The 20,776-nt window shown below is 37.1% G+C and overlaps 1 protein-coding gene across 3 annotated transcripts in view; it reads right to left on the bottom strand.

The window, feature by feature from the left end:
- PLCB1 (phospholipase C beta 1) overlaps positions 1-20,776 on the bottom strand; it is a 722,251-nt gene that overhangs the window by 688,366 nt on the left and 13,109 nt on the right. For all 3 annotated transcript variants that reach the window (XM_079129398.1, XM_079129397.1, XM_079129399.1), the window contains exon 2: positions 16,067-16,144. In XM_079129398.1, coding sequence (XP_078985524.1) covers positions 16,067-16,144 — 78 coding nt within the window. The remainder of the gene's footprint in view (positions 1-16,066; positions 16,145-20,776) is intronic.

Genomic DNA, 20,776 nt, shown 5'->3' on the forward strand with positions numbered 1-20,776 from the left:
TCCACTATCATAGAGGGAATCTTCTATTGATTTGAGGGGAAAAAATTGTTTTGTGCATTTGATTGTAAAACTAGTCATAAATTATTCCACTTTGTGGACCCAGGCTATTTGCAATGTAACTCTGCAGGGCTTATCATCAATTGGTGATGTCTATTTCCTCACTTGATGAATGGTTTAATTTCACATATAATACATGGCAGAGATACCAGTACAGCAATTCCTTTTCTTGGGCCTTTCCATTTCTACTCCCTGGGAACTCTGCCAGTATCCCATAGAAACAAGCTGGCCTAGCCTTTTGGAGCAGAAGAGACTACATGGACCAGGTACAAGCCAATCAGTCAGCCTTGCTAGCTGAAGCCTCAGACTGGAGAGCACAGTGTGATCAACAGAACCACATGTTCATGCCACGAAGAACCGCAGAAGCCAGAAGGAGCTGTCTGAGAGCAGGAAAATGATCCACCAGAGTTCATGCCAGATTGTCAACCCATGGAAAAGTGACCTGAATATATAGCTGTCATTTTAGGGCACTAAGTTTTAGGGCTACATACCAAAAGCTGATGAATTATTTTCATTCTATAAATAACTGCATCAGGAAATTAAGAGGGGAAAAGATAAAAAAGGAAATCCATCTTAATAGATAACAAATAATTCTAAAAGAATAATTTTTTATCCCAAGGCAAACTGATTTAGATGTTCAACTGCATCACTAATAATAGCACCTGAACTAAATCATTAGTATAGGAGATATTACTTTGTGGAGATTTTTATTTTTTTTAATGACAATGTGCCATAGTAGAGTCTTGGTTGGAAATTAAGAGATAAATTTTAATTTGGACACTTATAAGCTAGTTGGGTGATTGTGGTAGACTCCACTTCTTGACCCTAAGGCTAACAGAAAATTAGGGGATTGGATGTAATAAACTCTAAAGCCTGGTCTTATTCTAAGATGGCAGATTTTATGTCATTCCTATCTGAAATACTACCATTTTTTTTGCCCACAAAGTTAAGTGGAAAATAAACTGCATTTATCCCTTTAACGAATGGTCACAGAGAAGCTTCCATATGCCAAGCAAGCTGTGAGAATACAGTAGTGAAGAGGAAATGTGCATCTGTCCCCTAGATGCAATGGAATGAGTATGCAAGCTCATGAAAGCCAACTAACGGTGCCTTCTTTGCCCAAATCCACGCTCAGTCACAGAGCAGAAGAATCATGAAATCAGATACAGTGGGGATATTTGCAACATGGAAATCAGCTAATGCCACAAATCATTTTCCCTGATAGGAGAACCACTTCTTAAACACTGACCAGAACAATACTGGACTCCACTCTTACTATCAGTCTATCAAGGGAGCTAGATATTATAAAACTATGTAAAAATAATTGATTACAACTGTGAAAACAATGGCCAAGCAAAGAAGGGGGTAATTTAGCATGAAAGATGATCTATACTCCAAGCAAAGGGAAATTACTGTGAAAAATTGGAAAAGAAGGTACCACATCTGGGAAAACATCTGGGAGGACTAATGTTAGTTTGCATGACCACAGCACAAAACATAAGGGGCCAAGAGATTGATGGAAGGTAGAAAAGATGTTAGGGAAGACTTCCAGGGTTCAGGACTGGACAACTCTGAGAAAGGTGTACCTAGTATGGCAGGAGGACCAGGTCAGGCATGAAGGGAGGAAGGGCAGGGTAACAATCATGGAAATGCTTGGTTTCAGTTATCTCAGGGACAGAATATTAGATAATGATGTTAAACTGCAACATTTAAGTGCAGTCAAGAAACTAGAATGTCTCAAGGAAATTGGGGTGGTCAATAATATAATATCCTGGTACAAGATCAAGCAGCAAGAGAGTTAAAAAGGGTCAATATATTTCGAAATGTGGAAGTCACTGGTGACTTTAGAAAGAGTTGTTGGGAGAAGGGACAGGAACAGAATCCAGGATATGAACTGAGGAGTAGGTGAAAGGGACAGGGTGAGCAAGTCTTTCCAGAAGTTTGCTGAGAATGAAAAGAAGATAAAAATGAAAGCAAGCACCAGGGGCAAGAGAGGGTGTAGGGTTTCTATTTAATATAGAAGTGGCAGGTCATGTTAAATATTTATGTTACGGATCTGAAATATTGTCACACACATAATGAGAGAAGAAATAAATGTTAGTGTAAAATCACAGAGAAACTAGGGTCCGGGACCAAAGTGGTAGAAATAGGCTGGGAACAGAGGATGTGAACAGGGGACAGAGCAGCTGCTGTGCCTCTGGGACTTATAGCAGAAAGCAGGTGGGGATGCCCTACAGAGCTTTCCCTCTTCTCCCAGAAGTAGAAGTTCACCCAAATTGCCAAGAGTGAGGCAGTGGAGATTTAACTAGGAGGTTTTAATGAATGAGCATCGTAGGATACAGCATTGGCTTCGGACAGATGGGGTTTTCTACCACTTAGTGACCCATAGCTTTAGACAAGTTGTACAGCCTTTCTAATTCATTTGACAAACACTGATTGAGCAATTACTGTATACTAGCAGCATGCCAGAAATGCCAAATGAATTGGGTAATGTCCCTGCATTCAAGGACTTCATCCTCTATTGTGCAAGTAAAAGCAATTAGACAAAATTAACATGAAGTTACATGTGCTAAGGTAAAAGAAAGCCGGAGGTGTTCCTGGGCACAGAAGATGAGGACTTCATTCTAAACGGTTAAGGTTAGAAAGAGCCTTCCAGGGAAAGAGTTACCCAACCTGTAGCCTCAGTTTCCCTGATACAAAATGGGGAAACCAACCAAATTATGCATCAATAAAATAAGTCCACATAAAGCACAATGGTACAAGGTCTATAACACCAGTAAGTTCTACTTTCCTTCCTTACAAATCCTCCTGGTCCATACACACAAAATTGCCAAAACCTTATATTATCTTTGCGATTTTCTCCATGATTTCAAGACATATCCTTCCCTTGGTGTAGTTAGAAGTTGATAAAATTATCATTAATACTAAAGTCCAACTTTGAAAAATATATAAGACAATGATGTCTTAGGCAAGAAATTGTTGCCACTGAGTATATAAATTTTTCATAAATTTCATCCCCTCTTTTATTTCTCCTTTATGTTTACGGGGCAGATGAAGTTGAATTCTTAATATATGGGTCCCTACCTTCCTTCAAATAAATGAATGTCCAGAGTATCAGTTTGCAATCTTGATTGCAAAGTGATAAACAGCTTATCTTAAATTGACCTGGACAATGAAGGGATTGATTAGCTTATGGAATTAAAATGAAAAATCTGGCATCTCACATGATGTAACCAACTACTGGGTCTTCACTGGTGCTATGATTTATATATGGTTGGCATGTATCTCCCAAAGTTTCATGTGTTGGAAGCTGGGTCCCCAGTGTGGCAATGTGGAAGTAATTGGACTTTTAAGACGAGAGTCCTAAGGCAAATTAATTAGGTCACTAGGGGCATCATCCTCTGAAGGGACTGGTGTAGTTCTAGCAGGAGGGAGTGAGTTCTCATGAAAACTGAAATAAAACAAGAATCCTCAGAAAACTTGGAATGGACCCACCTTTTGACCCAGTTATACCACTCCTCCATTTATACCCAAAGGACCTAAAATCAGCAAACAATATTGATTCTATAAATCAATGTTTGTAGAAGCTCAATTCACATTAGCTAGATTGTGAAACCAACCTAGATGCCCGTCAACAGATGAATGGATAAAGAAACTCTAGTATATATACACAATGGAATACTATTCAGCCATCAAGAAGAATAATATTATGGCATTTGCAAATAAATGGATGATATTGAAGAATATCATGCTAAGTGAAATAAGCCAAGCCCAAAAAACCAAAGGCCGAATGTTTTCCCTGATAAGTGGAGAATGATATATAATGAGGGTCAGGGGGTGGGGAATGAGAGAAGAATGGGGGAACTTTAGAATATGTAGAAGGAAATGAGAGGGAGGAGAGTATGAAAAATGGTTGAACGAGACAGACATCATTACCCTATGTACATGTATAACTACACGAATGGTATGAATCTGCATTGTGCACAACCATAGAAATGAAATGATGTACCCCATTTGTGTACAATGAATCAAAATGCAGTCTGTAAAAAATTAAAAACTAAATAAAAAAATAATTAAAAATAAAAAAAACAAGGCCACCCCATGCACTTGGCCCCTTCTACGTGATATTAGTTTCATTTCTTCACTATGTTGAAATGCAGTCAAGGTGTCCCCCACCAGGACACTAGTGCCACAACACTTGGACCTACCAGTTACCAGAATTGTAAGTCAAATACATCTCTTTAATTTATATAGTACCCAGCCTCAGGTATCTTGCTACAGAAACACAAAACAGACTAAGGCAACTGGTTTGTCTTCTGCAGGGTTAGCCTCCCTCTTCTGCTCTCAAAGCAGTGCCTGAGCTATCCCAGCATATTCTTACACAGAAACAAAATAACAAAGGCAGGTCCAGATAGCACATACTGGTAGACCAGGATCCAGCAAAAGAGAAAATGGTTCTTTCTCCATCAATTCAACAAAACTTCTTATTGCAAGGAAAGTGCACTGGCTCTGTAGAGTCATTTCCAATTCAATCTCTATGCAGTAATGTCCAAAAGAATTTTCCACCATGATGGAAGTATATAACTGTAACTATCCACAGGTGGCTCTAAAGCACTGAGAATATGACTCATATGAATGAGAAACTGATTTTTTAATTGTATTTTACCTTAATTAAAATGTACACGTGTCTATAAGATATGGTACAGAAAGATATGCTGAGGGAAGCAGGTCACACTGGTTGGCTATACCAGCCAATGGTCACCACCTTGAGCTGGGGTTGAAAGTAATCCCCTTCATTGCACTAAATGAAGTATTCGGCCTGGTGTCCCAGAGCCCACCATTCTTATTTCCCTTAGATTAATGGCCCAATTCAACTTGAAATCCTTTGCCAAGGAGTTATATTTATAAATCTTACCTAGTACAATGCCACGGGAAAGTTGCTTTGGAATAATAGCCTTTTAAAGTGGAGAGGGACCTCAGGGCTCGTACACTTCAGATCCATATTTCACAGAGAAGAAGTGGGCCTGGAGCATCAGTTGCTTATAGCACTTAAGAACAAGACCTGGACACACTGACCTTCAGCCATTTTTTCCACTGCAAAACTCAGTCTTCATGCCACAGTACTCCAATAGGTTCACTGTGACAGAATTAACTACCTTTCACATGAGGCTTTGTAATTGTTAGCTTACTGCAGCTTCCAGTACAGGATATTACCACAGAGTCCTCAAATTTGCACCCAAGCACCTAAGTTGGTCATATAAATTAGGTAGGGTTGCCAGGTGGGGAATTTGGTACCAAACTCCATGTCTAAAGCAGGCAACTGCTGCTCTACTCCAGTTAAATGTGGCCATGGGGATATGCTGGTCAGGGTGGGCATGCCTTCTGATCTTTTAAAGAAATCTAGATTTACCTATTAAATCACCAGATTTTTAAATGCTGAAAACCCATGTTTAGGGGTTTAAGGCATTGTGCAGACTAAGCAAGATCTGTTTATGAACAGGTTTGGCCTCCAGTTTGCACCCTGGCATACAGATGTATAAAGTCTGATTTAATGATAATTACAGCCCCCAGATATCCATCGCTAGTAGAGCCCATGTATTCCTACACATGCCAACTGACAGCTTCCACGTGCAACTATCTCTGAGGGCTTTCTCAGAACCTGGGCCTCACTTGCCTAGAACCCTTTGGGCCACCAAGAGAAGCTGGCAGAAAAGCTAAGGCAACACCCCTGAAAGAGCTGCCTTCAGTCACTGACTACAGGGAACTGGGGGGTAAATGCCACAGTTCCCTCACTTCCCTGCACTTTCTACCAGGTTCTCAGTGGGGTGGAGCTTCCTTTGTCTACATGTAACTCCCTCTGATAACTCACCCTATACTAGCTGCCTTCCCTTGCCTATCTCACTCCCCCATGGCCCCACCCATGTTTCCTAAGGTCATCTCCAGAATAAACCACTTGAGCCTCAGGGATCAGCTGTTGGAAGAATTCAACCTACAAACACCAAAAACTGTTTTGGTACTTTGTTTTTCTTAATTTATTTTTTATCTCTAATTATAAATTATGTTGTGACTCAAACTGATGCAAAAGTCACAACATATCTAAGGTCACATCTACTCTGGATTCTAATACCTCAATATTCACAATATAGCACTTGAATTGCAGTCCTCTTGCATAATGAAGCCATGCAAGAGGAACAAATGTTCATCTAAAAATAGAATCCATTATGTATAGCAGCACAGTCATTAGCTTCTCAGTATAGCAACTAGTTCTGCCCCATAAAACTTTTCATTGAAGCATTCATTCACACAGGTGCGTGGATTGTCATGATGCAATACGGTTTACAGACACTGTCCCTAAGGAAGAAGGGAGTTTGGACACAATACCAGAGGGAAATCTCATGCAAAATCATTCTCATCACAATCCACAATCCCTAAAAAAAAAAAAAAAGAGTGAAACCAAACATTGTAATGAGAGAAATGTGCATTTCACTTTTATCTAATGTATGATGCAGAGGTGACTAAAGGGCAAGCTTCCTATCACACCTGCAAATTATTCTCTGGTTTCTCTGCTTGGGTATATGTGTCAATAAAGGAAGAGTTTCTACAAATGGTTAAAAAATGGCATGACAGATGTTAAGATAACATCTGTCTTTCTATTCACAAATAAAAGTTAAGTTATAAAGTGAAATAATTTTTTAAGTATTTTGTATGTGTGTATGTGCACACATGTGCTAGGGACTAAACAAAGGACCTTGTGCATGCCAAAAGTATGTGCTCTACCATTGAGCTACACCCTTAGCCCTTTCAGGTCATTCTTAATTCCATATTCCCTATTCAAAAATGCAGTTAATTTAATTAATTAATTATGGAATTTAAACAGTGCCTTGATCTAACAGAATCTAGGAAAATAAAACATAAAGGTTCACAAACAGGACTTCAGTGCTGAGGACATGTTTGGTAAAGACAGAACAAATGGCTAATACCTGGAGCATTCAGGGAATGGAAAAGCAAATGAATTTTAATGAACTGAATATAACCGAAAAATCTATTTTGATTCACTCTTGGATATTGAGAAACATTCTAAAAAATTCTAGTAATTTCCTGCCTTATTAAGTACAGTATAGGGAATATTATGCAATCATTGGCAAATAATTTAGAATCTAGCAGGGCCTGTGGGTACTCACATGGAGGATTACTTCAGCAGGAAAATAGGCCATGCCATGGACAGGAAAGAGTATGTGCATCAGTTCAGGAAGTTTACTGAATTAACGAGAATCCCTTCTGCATACAGTTTGCCTCTTCCAGGCAAAAGTACTATGCCTACTGAGGTTTCTTTCTTTTTTGAACAAATTTAAGGAAAAAAATCCTACATGGAAACAAAATTACACAGTAATCAGATTCTTTAAGAAAAAATAAGTAAGAGCCAGGATACACAGCTGGGTTACCCTGTTTTAATTCTACTCCTGATTCTGCCACTAACTAATAGTAGGTCTTAGGGTCAGAACATAACCTCTGTGTGCACTTCAATTTACTCACTTATATATATGGGGATAATTACAGCATTGTCCTTCACAAGCTTATGGAAATGATTTAATAGTATGTATGTATTACAGTATAGCTATGTATATTACGGTATAGTGTGTACATAAATAATGTGTATATATATATATTACTGTACACACATATATTTATGGATAGAGGTACACTATAAAAGTATATATATAGCATATATAGATGTTATATACACTATAAATATATGCTCTACAAACCACATTTCTGTACTATGTAAATATATATTTTAGATATATACACTACATATATGTATTAATGATGTCTGGCATGCAGAAAATACCATATCTGTGTTTGCTGTTAATGGTACTCATGACAATGACAATGAGAATAACAATAGTGACAAAACATGTGCAAACTGAACTACTGAATGTCAAATCCTTCCTAGACTTGAGAAACTTACTTAAATGTAAGTACCGATTTCCCAGTAAATTAGTTATTCAGAGTTTGCCATTTTGACTTTTTAAATCATTTAAATAAAACTAACAATGATAAAATATGAAGAATTAGAATGAAATAATGAATCATATTATTTGTTTGAGTCTTCTTGTGTGTGTGGTAAAAGCTCACATAACTCAACTACTGATCTAAACTTTGTTTTATCAAAAGGCAAAAAGAGGTTTATCTTCTGATTCAACATAGAAAGAGCTCCACATAACCCCATCAGTAGGATCAAACAATCTGGAATTGGCAAGAAAATAAACCTGAGAGCAACTACATCAGCATACTCTATCTACAACATCTGTAATTCAATCAGGGGAGAAAACCTCCCACATATCTGGAAATTCTAGTCACTATAAAGGACAATGGATTTTCCCTGTGGCAAGAAACAAAAATTATAAACAACACATAGATGAATTTCCTACACATATTCTTCCAATTCAATGTTTCATACCATTATTTTTTGGTATTAAAAAGTGCTAACTGATGAATACAGACTTGTTCCTAGCAAGTGACCCACATGTGTCCAAACTGTACTCAAAACCACTGAAAGGATCTAATCAGTAGGGAGGAGAAAGAGCTGCCTGATGCCAGTGTAACTGTAATAATCCTGAAACAATTATCTTAGGAAATGAAGACACAGACAACCATGGTGATATTTAATTCTTCTTGTGAATAATACCATTTTCTCCTATCAAAGTCATTTAAATCATCTTAAAGCTTGCTCCCTAGGATGCTGCAAGTTCCCCATGGCCTAAGAAACTTTCACCTATGATGGAGTATTTATTAGCAAATTATCCTCAGAGGAAAAGTCTTTTAAGCAATAAATCCCTTCTTTTGCCTTCCATGGCTCTGTTCCCAAAACACATTATGAAATACATAAATAAACATCTTGTTTGCCCAAACAGATCTAAGCTTCAGTGCTCTAGATCAAAAGACCACAAGAGTCTAAACAGAAAACAGGTCACTGTTGCCTTGAAGAAAGAAAATTTAAAAAAAAAGGGAACACAAATGTACACATAAATAAATAATCACTTGGTTTTCAAAACAGCACATTTGTGGTCCCTAAGAATTAGTTATAGACAATTGTTTAGTTGGAGACTAATTGTTTATTATATAGCAATATCAAAAGCCAGCAGAGAGGAAGGAGAGTTTAGAAAGTAGTTTGCATGATGCTATGCACTTCATGTTTTATATTTAACCTTTACGACAACTCTGTGCAATGCCTATTTTACAGATGGAGAAACGAAGGCTTAGATTGTCCAGGAGATTTGCTGAAAATGAATCATTAAAAAGACAGCAAACCCAGAACTCAAACCCACATCTGCTACAACTTCAAAGCTTGTTTTCGTGACCAGTTTCAGGTTTCCCAAATTAGAACTGTTTTAGGAAAACCAGTCCTGGGTTTAAACAAAGTATTCACCTAATTATGTTCCAGTGCCTCTTACCCAAGGAATTCCTTTACATCCTTAATCAGGAAATATCTCTCTTAACTTATTAAGTATTACGCATCCATATTAAGAACCCACACAAGGATTCTAGTAAAAGTAGTTTATCTTAGAGGTGGTTTTAAGACACATTAGTAGTGAGGAAGTAGGAAGGGAAGGATAACATAGAGGGTAACTTATCAAGCCAGTTACCCTAAGGGTAACAGGCTTCATTCCACAGGCACACTCTGTGCAATGCCATAAAGTATACACCTCTGAGTTGCCCCACCTCTCGGTCAGTGTGAGGGTTAACTGCCAGGAAGTTCTGAGCAGCTGCATGGGAGACAAAATGAGCTCTAGTGGCCAAAAGAGCAAAAGAATGCAGGAGCTGGCTGGTCACTGGTGTCCAGTCAATGTCTTATGCAGCAGTAAGGACAAAGACACAGACATGACACTATGCCTCTTCTAGTTATTAATACTGCTAATAATAGCGAAGGAAATGCAGGGAAGGTGAAGGAAAGGACTTTGTCCATAGATGCTGCTGGTCAGTCAACAAAGACTGGTATTCTGTTCCAGGACAAAGAACAATCCCAGCCCTCACAAAGTAATCTTCACATGAATTTTGCTGCTTCCCAAGGTAATTTCAGTTATTGTTCCAACCTTTGGGAATAGCTAACAAATAAAAATAAATAACTTCATCTTCTTCATTTATAACCATACCATTATGCTTCAAGCACACATTCAACCCTGGAGTGCTCTATCCTATTTGCCTCACATAAGAAAGACCAAAACTGATGTTTCCGGAATACACCAGACAGATAGGTCCCAAAGAGGAAGCTCCACTGCTAAATGACCATTCATGAAACGTGTGCTCAGTAGTTCTGGGTAGAGGCCAGAGCATTTTTCAATAGGAAATCACTAGTTCTTCTTATAGAGGCTCATAACACATCAATCAAATATTTTTTGAACTCTGGACTCATGCTGAGAAACGTCTCTGTGACTTAGGTAAATATTTAACTTTTAAACTTTGTTTTTGAACTCTGTATAGAAATTTAAGGTTAAGAGAAAGAGATCTATAGTTGCCATTTATGGAAACTTAATCATGACTCTGTACAAGAATCCCAAATGGTGTCTCATGCAAAATCATAAAGCAGAACAGGACAGCAGATGGAGCAGATGGTAGAGCCAATCCCTCCTGTCCTATGTCCCTAGAAATGACTAAATACACAGGTATAAATTTATGTCTTTAATCTAGGATCATGGGTAAACAATAAGGTTTGCACTCGTTGAACCAGAAAGTATAAAAGGCAGAAGATAAATAAGAATGAAGTAGGAAATGACAGTGCAGAAGTCTACAGGCATTGAAATGCAGGAAAGACTCTGTGGCCATCAAACCAGGTGGTACTAGGAACCATAAAGGAACATTGACTCAGATGGACCTGCCACTGCAGACCCTACCTCCCCCACCCTCATACTCCAAGCCAGGAAGAGATTCAGAAGAGAGGGGGATGCTCGATGGGTATGGTCACGCCTGTAATCCCAGCCACTCAGGAGGCTGAGGCAGTAGAATTGCAAATTAGAGGCCACCCTTGGAAACTTAGTGAGACTCTGTCTGGAGATAAAATCAGAAAAGGAGGTCAGTGGTAGAGTGCCCTAGGTTCAATCTCAAGTAGTGAAAAGAATAGGTGGTGGTGTGCTATGGGCTGCTACCACAGCCGGCTACAACCAGAAGATATAAGAAGCACCAACCTGCAGGACTACCCATTTGGAATTAAGTTTAGAACTCTTATCTCCCACCAAAATCTATTGCACATAGATTAAAAACCAAGATTAAGGGCTGGGAATGTTGCTCAGTGGTTGAGCACTTGCCTAGCATGGTCCTGTCTTAGCACCACAGAAAATGAAACCAAACCAAACTCAGACTAATAATGATGATAATAACAAGCATGATGAGTTTGAAAGTGGCAAAGAAAGGTTAAAATGTGACTGCATGAAGTCTAAGGCTCTGAGCCATCTTTTGTCATGCATGAATCTGGTGTTAAGAAATTTCAAACAAGCCACAGACAGGAAGAAGTTCTTTGCAACATTTATAACAGTTAAAGGATTAACATCTAGAATACAAAGAGAACTACCACCATCTAGGCAGGAGGTATAGGTAGACAATCCATGTGAGGAACAGAAATGGCCAGCCAATACATGCAAGAAAATATAGAGTTGACCAGCAAATCAGGCTGTGGCAGCTTAAAACAAAGATACAAATGTTGTATCAGATTGGCAAAAATCAGTATGTTTCCTAGCAGTACTGGTGAGACTTGTGAAAACAGCTTCTCTCAAATTAAGATTAACGGGGTTATACAATGCACAGCCAATAGCTAGAATTTTGGATACGTATAGACTTCAATCAGCAATTGCACTTCTAAGCATCTCCCTTAGGGATCCTCTGGACCCATTTACCCAGAAAAGTGTAGACAGGTTATCACTCTGCATTATAGTATTGCTTGCCGTAGCCCCAAACTAGAAACAAACATCAAAGGTCCACCATTTTTATTAGTAAACAAAAGTTAGCAATAAAATGAAACATTTCCATAGTTATGCATGCACAGATTCATTAAAAGGAGACCCATGCTGGCATGGTGGCACATGGTTATAATCCTAGCAAATCTGGAAACTGAGGCAGGAGGATTACTAGTTTGAGATCAGTCTCAGCAACTTAGCAAAAACTTGTCTCAAAGTAAAAAATAAAATGAAAGGGCTAGGAATGTAGCTCAGTGGTAGAGCACCCCTGGGGTTCAATCCCAGTACCTCAAAAAATAAGACAAAATAAAAGTTAAAAAAAATTTAAATAATGAGACCCAGAAAGAAACCAAGAAGCTATTAACCAGTTTACTTTGGGAAAAGGACTAGGATTGGGGTCCCCCATAGGCCCCATTTACACTGCTTTATACTTTCTCCCCAAAACAAAACAAAATAAAAGAGATATCTGTATATTACCTGCAAAATTAAAAATCTATAACAAATAAAGTAGTAAGAATCCTTCATTGAAAATGTTTTTCCTCCTTTAAAATTTGTTATGAATTTCTCCTCCCTTCCTCTGAGCTCCTGTTTTATGGACACAAGGAAGGTTTACCAAACTAGAGTGAAGTTCTGATCTGAACCAGTAGCAACTAGTTTTATTTTTATACCAACCTTGGCATACAAGCAAGGCATCGAATTGCAAGGAGGAGGTTTAGTGCCCTTCATATCCTAGCAGATAGGTGCTAGCTCTTTCATACTGGCCCTCTTTCTTCTTTAGCCTTTCCTTCAAAACTCTGCTGCAGAATCTTGTTGTTCACATGCTTTTCATGGCTGACACTTCCTGATATGGTTTCTGGTGCCCACACGGCATAGATCCAAGAAAAAAAGTCATATCCTAATTCAGCACTTCACTACTCAGGCTAGACAGGAGCCCCTTCTCACCCGTGGCTTAGAAACAAACTCACCCTCTTCATATAATCTACATTTACACCAGAAAAACCACCTTGCTCCAAATAGTCATATTCAGAAAGCTGCAATCGCTAATTATATTCAATAAGATTTACAGAGCCAACCATAAGCAGAAAGAATTGTCAAAATAAGTCCAGAGCTGGTACAATGTATGAACATTTCTTCCTAAAAATGCTGTTCATATTTATCTGTTTCTACCAACCCCAAAAATCCTGTCAGTGTTTCTCTGAAACCCATTTCAGTTACCTAAAAAATGACTTGCAAGCTCTGGTTTTTAATTCTGAATTCTATCATGTGTGCTGTCTTCTTTGGCACCTATCATTTCTATGGTGTCATATCAAAGAAGGGTTGGGGAAGATGACATGTCACTGTCTATGGAGGAAAATCAAAAGCTTTGGGTCAGGGGAGCTCAGGTAAGGTACAATGTAGCTGTGAGCCGAGAAGGACAGGAGTTAGACATTACAAATGGCGGGGGTTTTCTTCAAATACTACAAAAAGAAAGTTCTTTTTTATAATGCTCTTTAGCAAGGCCTTCTTAACGCCACTCAAATCACTGTGAGCACGCAAGGCTTAGGTGATTGCTAATCAAAATGCTCTGGTATAAGCTTCATGGACCCAAGAGGGGAGATGTTATGAAAAAGGTCAAAAACAGAAGACAAGAGAAGCATATGATAATAAATACCAATGAGAATTTCCCAACCAATGGAAAACAAGTGTGAAACATCAAAGGGCGAACAAAAGCATTACATTTGTTTTTTTCTGAGATAGGATCACTATAATAACATGCAATAGAGTCTTAAGAATACTTGCCAGGAAACAAATATATATCATAAAGAAAATACTCCTCCAAGTGGCATCAGGATTGCACAATCCACCAAATACCATCAGATGATCTTATGCAAAACACTGACTACAAGCTTGATGTCAACCTTCATTGGCTGCACCATTTCTTCTAGTCTACATTTGCTAGAACACATTCCTATAGTATTCCATCTCCTTTACAAGTTGAAAATGCATCTCTTGTCCTAGTTCCAGGACCAAGTGTAAAGCCAGAAAGAAAATGACAAACTCGAAAGCATATTAAAATTAATTTTTCTCTTACATCTCCTCAGATTTTAGATTCTAAGATATATAATCATTGACCAAAAAGTAAACTTCTGAACTGAAAAAGGACTGAGTCATGAATTATGTATCTTAAAAGGAAAAGGGAAATGTACCATCTCTATCTAGAACTGTAAGATTAATATTCATGAAAAGAAATAAAAGGAATTGCTGCCAACATTATTTGTTTCAATTGGTCAAATACAGGACTAGAACCAAGAGAAAAAGGCTGGTGTAAAAAACTAAAAGAAAATTTCCCATATTTGAAAATGAGCATGGGTCAAAATATTGAGTTCATGGAACAATAGAAGTTCATCAAAGAACCTTTGGTTCTAAACCCTTTCTCTGAAGCAAAGAAATATTTATGATTGGTCTTCAAGGGATGCTTAACTGAGTCTCCATGAATTATTTAAAAATCCCAAAATATCTCCTCTTGCTTTTATGGAAGCTTGATTTACAAGTTGAAAAATCAAACTGACAGTTTGGTCTCTTGTACAAATACCCAACATTTAGAAAAGCTCTAGGCATTATAAATATATCTTTCAGGAATATAGCTCCAACAGCTCTAAAAATAGCCTTTTGGAGGAGAAAAAAAAAAAAAAACGCAAAAAACAAAACCTCTTTCAAGCCATTGTTTTATACATAACAGCAGGAAACCAAACAGAATGTCTAAGCCAAAGTGATTAACACACCCAGTAATAAACATGAACATTAAGTATGAAATCTTACTCAGACATAATTTTTGACATTAGTATAGGCTATGGTTCAGTCCCACATCTGTGGCCACAGATGGTTGCAGGATGCACATACAGTATTTAGAAAATAACTCTAGGACCACAAGGCTGAAATCTGCCTTTTGGGTGATGTGTAAACAGGCTCATTGAGAAATGGCCTTGGGGCCAGACATTACTTTCCAGTACCCTCAAACCTTTCCTCAGGGTTCATACTATCCCGCACCATTGCCAATGCACAGGGCCATTCAGCATCACTGCTCACAGGTACAACTGATGTTGTCCCAAGGGTGGAAGGTGAGACTGACAACTCCAGGAACTTTGGATACCATGGTTGTAGGAGGAATTATGAAAGAGTTAACATTTTGGACACTCTTCACCAGTAATCGTGGCTCTCTTAGATATTCTAAGGTATTCTATTGCTATTCTATTGGTTTTAAAATGTATTTAGCACTCTCAAAACACCCTAACCCATCTCTCCAAATATCAGTATTCAGAGGACCAAAATATTCTGTATTTGGTGCTTCTCAGGTTCAAGTGTAGTATTACACCAATGACTTTTGAAATAATAACCACTTTCTTCAAATATTCTTGTCTAACTGCCCATTAAACCTCAAATAAATCTTATGATCTCCAGACATTCTACTTTTTTAATAATTCACTATGGATCATCAATTGGTTTCATAATAAATGAGATATTAAATTCCGGGTATTGTGGGCACAAAGTTAATTTGGGAACATTCCTGAAGACTGAAGGAAAAGGTTAAAGGACTCTTATCCTTGATTTTCTAACATGAGCAAATTAATCAAGGCCAAATTCCTGTTAGTGCTGGAAGAATTCTTAGTGAACAACACAGGGGACAAGGGAGGAAAGAAAAAGTCAAGGCTATGGCCATTGGGTTAAAAGTAATTTTCTCATCATTTCTCTTCATTCTTTATGGGCAGGGACTTTGATCAGTAACTCTGTCTAATTATGTTCTACACCAAATCTAGTTCATAATTTGCATATTCATGTCTTACCAAATAAAGTAATCAAAACTGAAAAATACCAATTATTTTAGAATTTTGCAAATCTAATATTTCAATCAGTCTCCTTGAAAAGTCCTTAGACATTTGACTTCAGATGTTCTTTGGAAACAGAATGTATAAACAAATTGCAAAGTGGCACCTGTGAAATGGATGTATTTACATAGTTAAATTAAGTAAATATTTTTCAAAGTAACAATAGGAAAATTATGAAAGACATATTTCATTTCTTACCTTATTTTGATCTGTCCAGTAAAAGAAAAATCCCTGAGGGTCAGTCCTCAAAATAATTGGAGTAACAATAGTGGAGTCCTAAAAATGAAAGAAAAAACATGTATGTCAACACACATTACTATGGAAAGTACTACTCCATACTGGAGTTACTGATAAGAGATTCTCCAAGGTCATCAATTACTAAGATAATTTTGAAAAAAATTTAGGCATGGTATTTTTATGACTTCATAGGATTATTAACCATGTGACCAAGATCCTTTACCAATAATCAGAATATTTGTACATAACTTGTAAAGGAAAAGGCCAATGAAACATTTATTGATTGATAAGTTTTTAAAGGCATCAACATGTTTTCTATTTAAAAAGCTATATTTAGTATTCCACATAATTTTAACACTAACCATCATTACCTATTTCATATGATTAAAGTTAATTAAAATCCATGCTTGAGGATAATATTTTAAATTACATTTGCTCCATAAAATGATTTTTAATTGTACTAAAGAGAATAAGCGTAGCATTTGGGCTGTGCTGTTTCCAAGGTAACAGTAAATAAGGCCATCTTCTACATATTTGGAAAGATACACACAAAATTGCTGCAAATTTAAATTTCACATGCTAAAACATCATAGGCAAAGAGTCTCCTGAGTTTAATGTATGCATATCATAAAGCAAAAATCACATGTATTGTGATTACAATATCAAACATTTCTAAAATGTGTGTCCTTTTCTTCTGGCAATTTTCAGAAAGACATACCATCTGCACAAGAATACGGATTGTCAAAAGATATGGATTTTTCTTCTGAAATACTCAGGCCTTGCAGAAATTTTATTTTTCAAATAGACATAAATTGCCAGTTTTTGCAGTTTTTCATGCATATTATAACTATAGTATGCCATATCCTCTATGTGATCAAAAGAACTTGCAATGAAAATTGGGACTTGCAGAGATAATTTTGGAACATAGATTTTCTTTTTTTTCCTGATTGGTAAAGCAGTAGTCATTTTTTTTAATCTACTCATTAACTTTTTTTTTAATTAGTTTTTTTTCAGTACTGGGGATCCGGCACTTTGCACATGCTAGAGAAACTCTACCACTGAGCCACATTCCCAGTGCTTTTTAAAATTTTATTTTGGGATAGGGTCTTGCTAACCTGCCCAAGTTCACCTTGAACTTATGATCCTCCTGCCTCAGCCTTCCAAACATCAGAGAGTACAGATATGAGCCACCATAAGAACTCAGCTCTGCAGCCTATCCTTTTGAGTTCAAATTCTTTACTGTCCTTTCTTGGTACTTCAATTTACATAACTAAAAATAAGGGATAATAATCACACCTACCAAAAAGGATATCATGAAATTGAAACAGGATAATTTGGGGTAAAGCACCTGGACAAATGCTTGCCATATAAAGATGTTCATTATTATTATAATTGATTATACTTAAAAACAGATGCATTAAAATATGAAAGTTTCTCTTGATATGCCTTCTATGGTAAAACATACCTAATGTAATATTTATCAGTGTTAGGTACACAGTCCACTAGCATAAGTACATTCACACAGGTGTGCAACCATAACCACCATCCATGCCCAGAACTTTTTCCTCTTCCCCAGCTGAAATTCCACAGCCATTTAACACTTAACTCCTCATTCCCTCATCCCTGTGGAAACCACCAATGGCTGTCTGAATCCAACTAGTCCATATTCGTATGACTGAAATCATGCAAACATGTTCTTTGGTATCTGGTTGATTTTATTTAGCATAATGTCCTCAAAGTTCATCCAAGGTGTAACACACATTAAGTCTCCCTTCATTTTGAAAGCATATTCCATTTTATGTATACACCATGTTTTGTTTATCCATTCTTCTATCAATGCACATCTGTGCCATTTCCACCTTTTGGCAATTGTGAGCAATACTGCTAAGAACATAGGTGTGCAAATTCTCTCTCTCTCTCTCTCTCTCTCTCTCTCTCTCTCTCTCTCTCTCTCTCTCTCTCTCTCTCTCTCTCTCTCTCTCTATCTCTATCTCTTTCAGTTATTCTCAGTATTTCTCCAAAAGTAGAACTGCTGGATCCTATGGCAGTTCTATGTTTAATTTTTCAAAGAACTGCCATCCTGTTTTATCCTGATATTCTTAACTTACATTCTTAACATGCAGTTTGAAAAATATATTTTATGAGAACTGTGCTGTTAGGATTTAGCACAATTATGCTATGATTTTAAATTTTCAAGATTACTTTTAAATGTCAAGAAAAAAGACATCTGAAAACAAATCTGATATTCTAATGAAAGAGTAATTCAAAGGTTGTTTTAGGATTCCTCCATGAGATTGCATGCACGACAGTTCACATCAATATTTCCAATAAATTGCAGCAATATTTGTGGTCCTGTTTCATCCCTTACTCTTCTACAGGTGGGAAAAAGAAAAGTTCCGGCAGCCTGCACACATCCGCACCTCTAGAACCACTGGAATTAACCTGTAGGTGTAACATCATTTTCAGGTCAGTTTCTTTTCTCTACCAGAACTTCCAAAAAGGTTCTAATCAAAACTAGGTGGCAATTCATTAAAAGGATCCCAATCAAATATTTAAGTAAGCACAGCAAACTTGCTCAAATTTAGATTTTGGAACACTATATGAGGTTGCCTGGTTTGTTTCAGATATTGCTATTTCTAGCTTATTCATTCTCCTTCAAAATTAGAGCTCCTTTGTTCAATATTTTCATGACCCCACTCTTCCGGCCACAGTTCCTCTGCTAAATGATCATTTATCTGGGCTCCCTGCCTGCTTCCTCTATAATCACCTCTAACATTCCAAGATCAGCTGGAACTTGGCATTCTTGCCACGCAAGGCAGGATTTGACCCAGAAATATACAAATCTCCATTTTCAATTTCACCTGCTTTTCTTCCTACCTCCCACATAGCTGTAAGAATCTATATTCTCTCCATACCAAAGTAGCCACACAACCCAGATCTCAAGTAGTTTACATTGTCAGAACATATGCCAAGGTATGACCTTTGAATTATAGATTCATCCTTCATTCCCAAGGGAACTACAGATGGGTATAACTTTTGAAGCAATTTACTACGAAGGATGGAGTCAACCTTCAGAAGGTCTGTGTTGTATTCTTTTACTCTCCATTAATATCAAGAAGATGTGTATTCCATAAGATGGTCATTTTAAAATTTTCAGAACCATCAGATTCACTGAGTGTTATGAAAACCATTTCCTGGGCCCTTTCCCCAGTCTTCCATTTACTAGATCTCAGATGGAGTCTGAGAATCTGAACTTCTAATAAGCTAAAATGATGCTGATGGTGGCCCAGGGACCACACTTTGAGAACCACTGATGCAGGCCTACTTCAGGTAAGCCTTTGTGTCTAGACTACAAAGATATAAAGATTCAAGGAACAGTGAGCTTAAAATGTAGGCAAAACTTGTCTACTTGTATATTGCCTCTAAGAACTGAACTCTCGTTTGCCTATTTAAAGTTACAAGGTATTTTTTCCAGTGAACATCTGCCTTAAAAAAGAATATAATAAACACAACTGTCTTAAGTTAGTAATAGTGGATTATGTAATTTTACACTTACTATTTTTTGTTTGAAAGTAACAAGTTTATTACCATCCCTATCAATAGCAAAGACTCATATAATGATAAGAAGCTACTATTTATAATCTACTAAAAGTAGATTGTAAAAAAAAAAATGTCTTTATGCCCATAATTGACAGTCAAGAAACAAAGTAAAACAATTCTTGAATTTTATACTTTTTATGTTATTGATCTATTAACATATTTAAAAACAGTATTCTTGTATTCCTGTAATAGCTCCTACATGATTACAGTCAATTATTCTTTAAAAGTACTATTAGATTGAAATTGTAATTTATATAATATTTCACCTCTATATTAAGAGGTGAGGGTGACTACAGTGTTCTATCCTAGAATTTTATGGAAATAAATCTTTATCAAAAGTTTAGGGGCTGGGGTTGTGGGGTAGAACATGCTAGGGTAGCCTAGCATGTGGAATATTGGCTCCAATAAAACTCCCTGTGGCAACCCTGTAGCTATTGAGCACTTGAATTGTCCTCTGGAACTAAGATATGCTGTAAGAGTTCAACGAGTAAGAATGAAGAGAAGAATGTAAAATACCTCACTAATCGTTTTTGATACTTTTTGCACATTAAAATATATATGCTGAGTTAAATGGAATATAATCTTAAAATTCACTCCACCTATTTCTATTCTTGTTGTAAGAAACTTTTAAAAGTGTCCTTGGTGATTTGCATGATCTTTCTATTAGATGGTACACCTCCTAGCTAAAGACTCTTTAACAGGGAAACCTTTCTCACAAAGCAAACTTAGTTCTCCTCAGACAACTCCAACTGGATGGTTTTTTTTTTTCCCCCCCATATATGCAGCTCTCATCTAATTTTTAACATCTAAATACTACAAAATAAAACAAGTTGCTTCTTTAAGTTTCAATTCTTCAAACATCTCATATAGCCATCATATTACAGGCATCTGAGACACACTTTACCAGGCAGAGGAATGCCAGGAGTTGAACTGTGTCCCCCACTACCAAGTCACAGGTCCAAGTGTTAGAACTTCAAAGTGTGGCTGTACATGAAGATAGGGCGTTATGGTTTGGATAGGAGGTCTTCCCCGAAAGCTCCTGTGTTTCTTCAGAAATATTTAATAGTTAAA

Source organism: Sciurus vulgaris, assembly GCF_902686455.1.
Source record: "Sciurus vulgaris genome assembly, chromosome: 2".
Classification (NCBI taxonomy): Eukaryota; Metazoa; Chordata; class Mammalia; order Rodentia; family Sciuridae; genus Sciurus; species Sciurus vulgaris.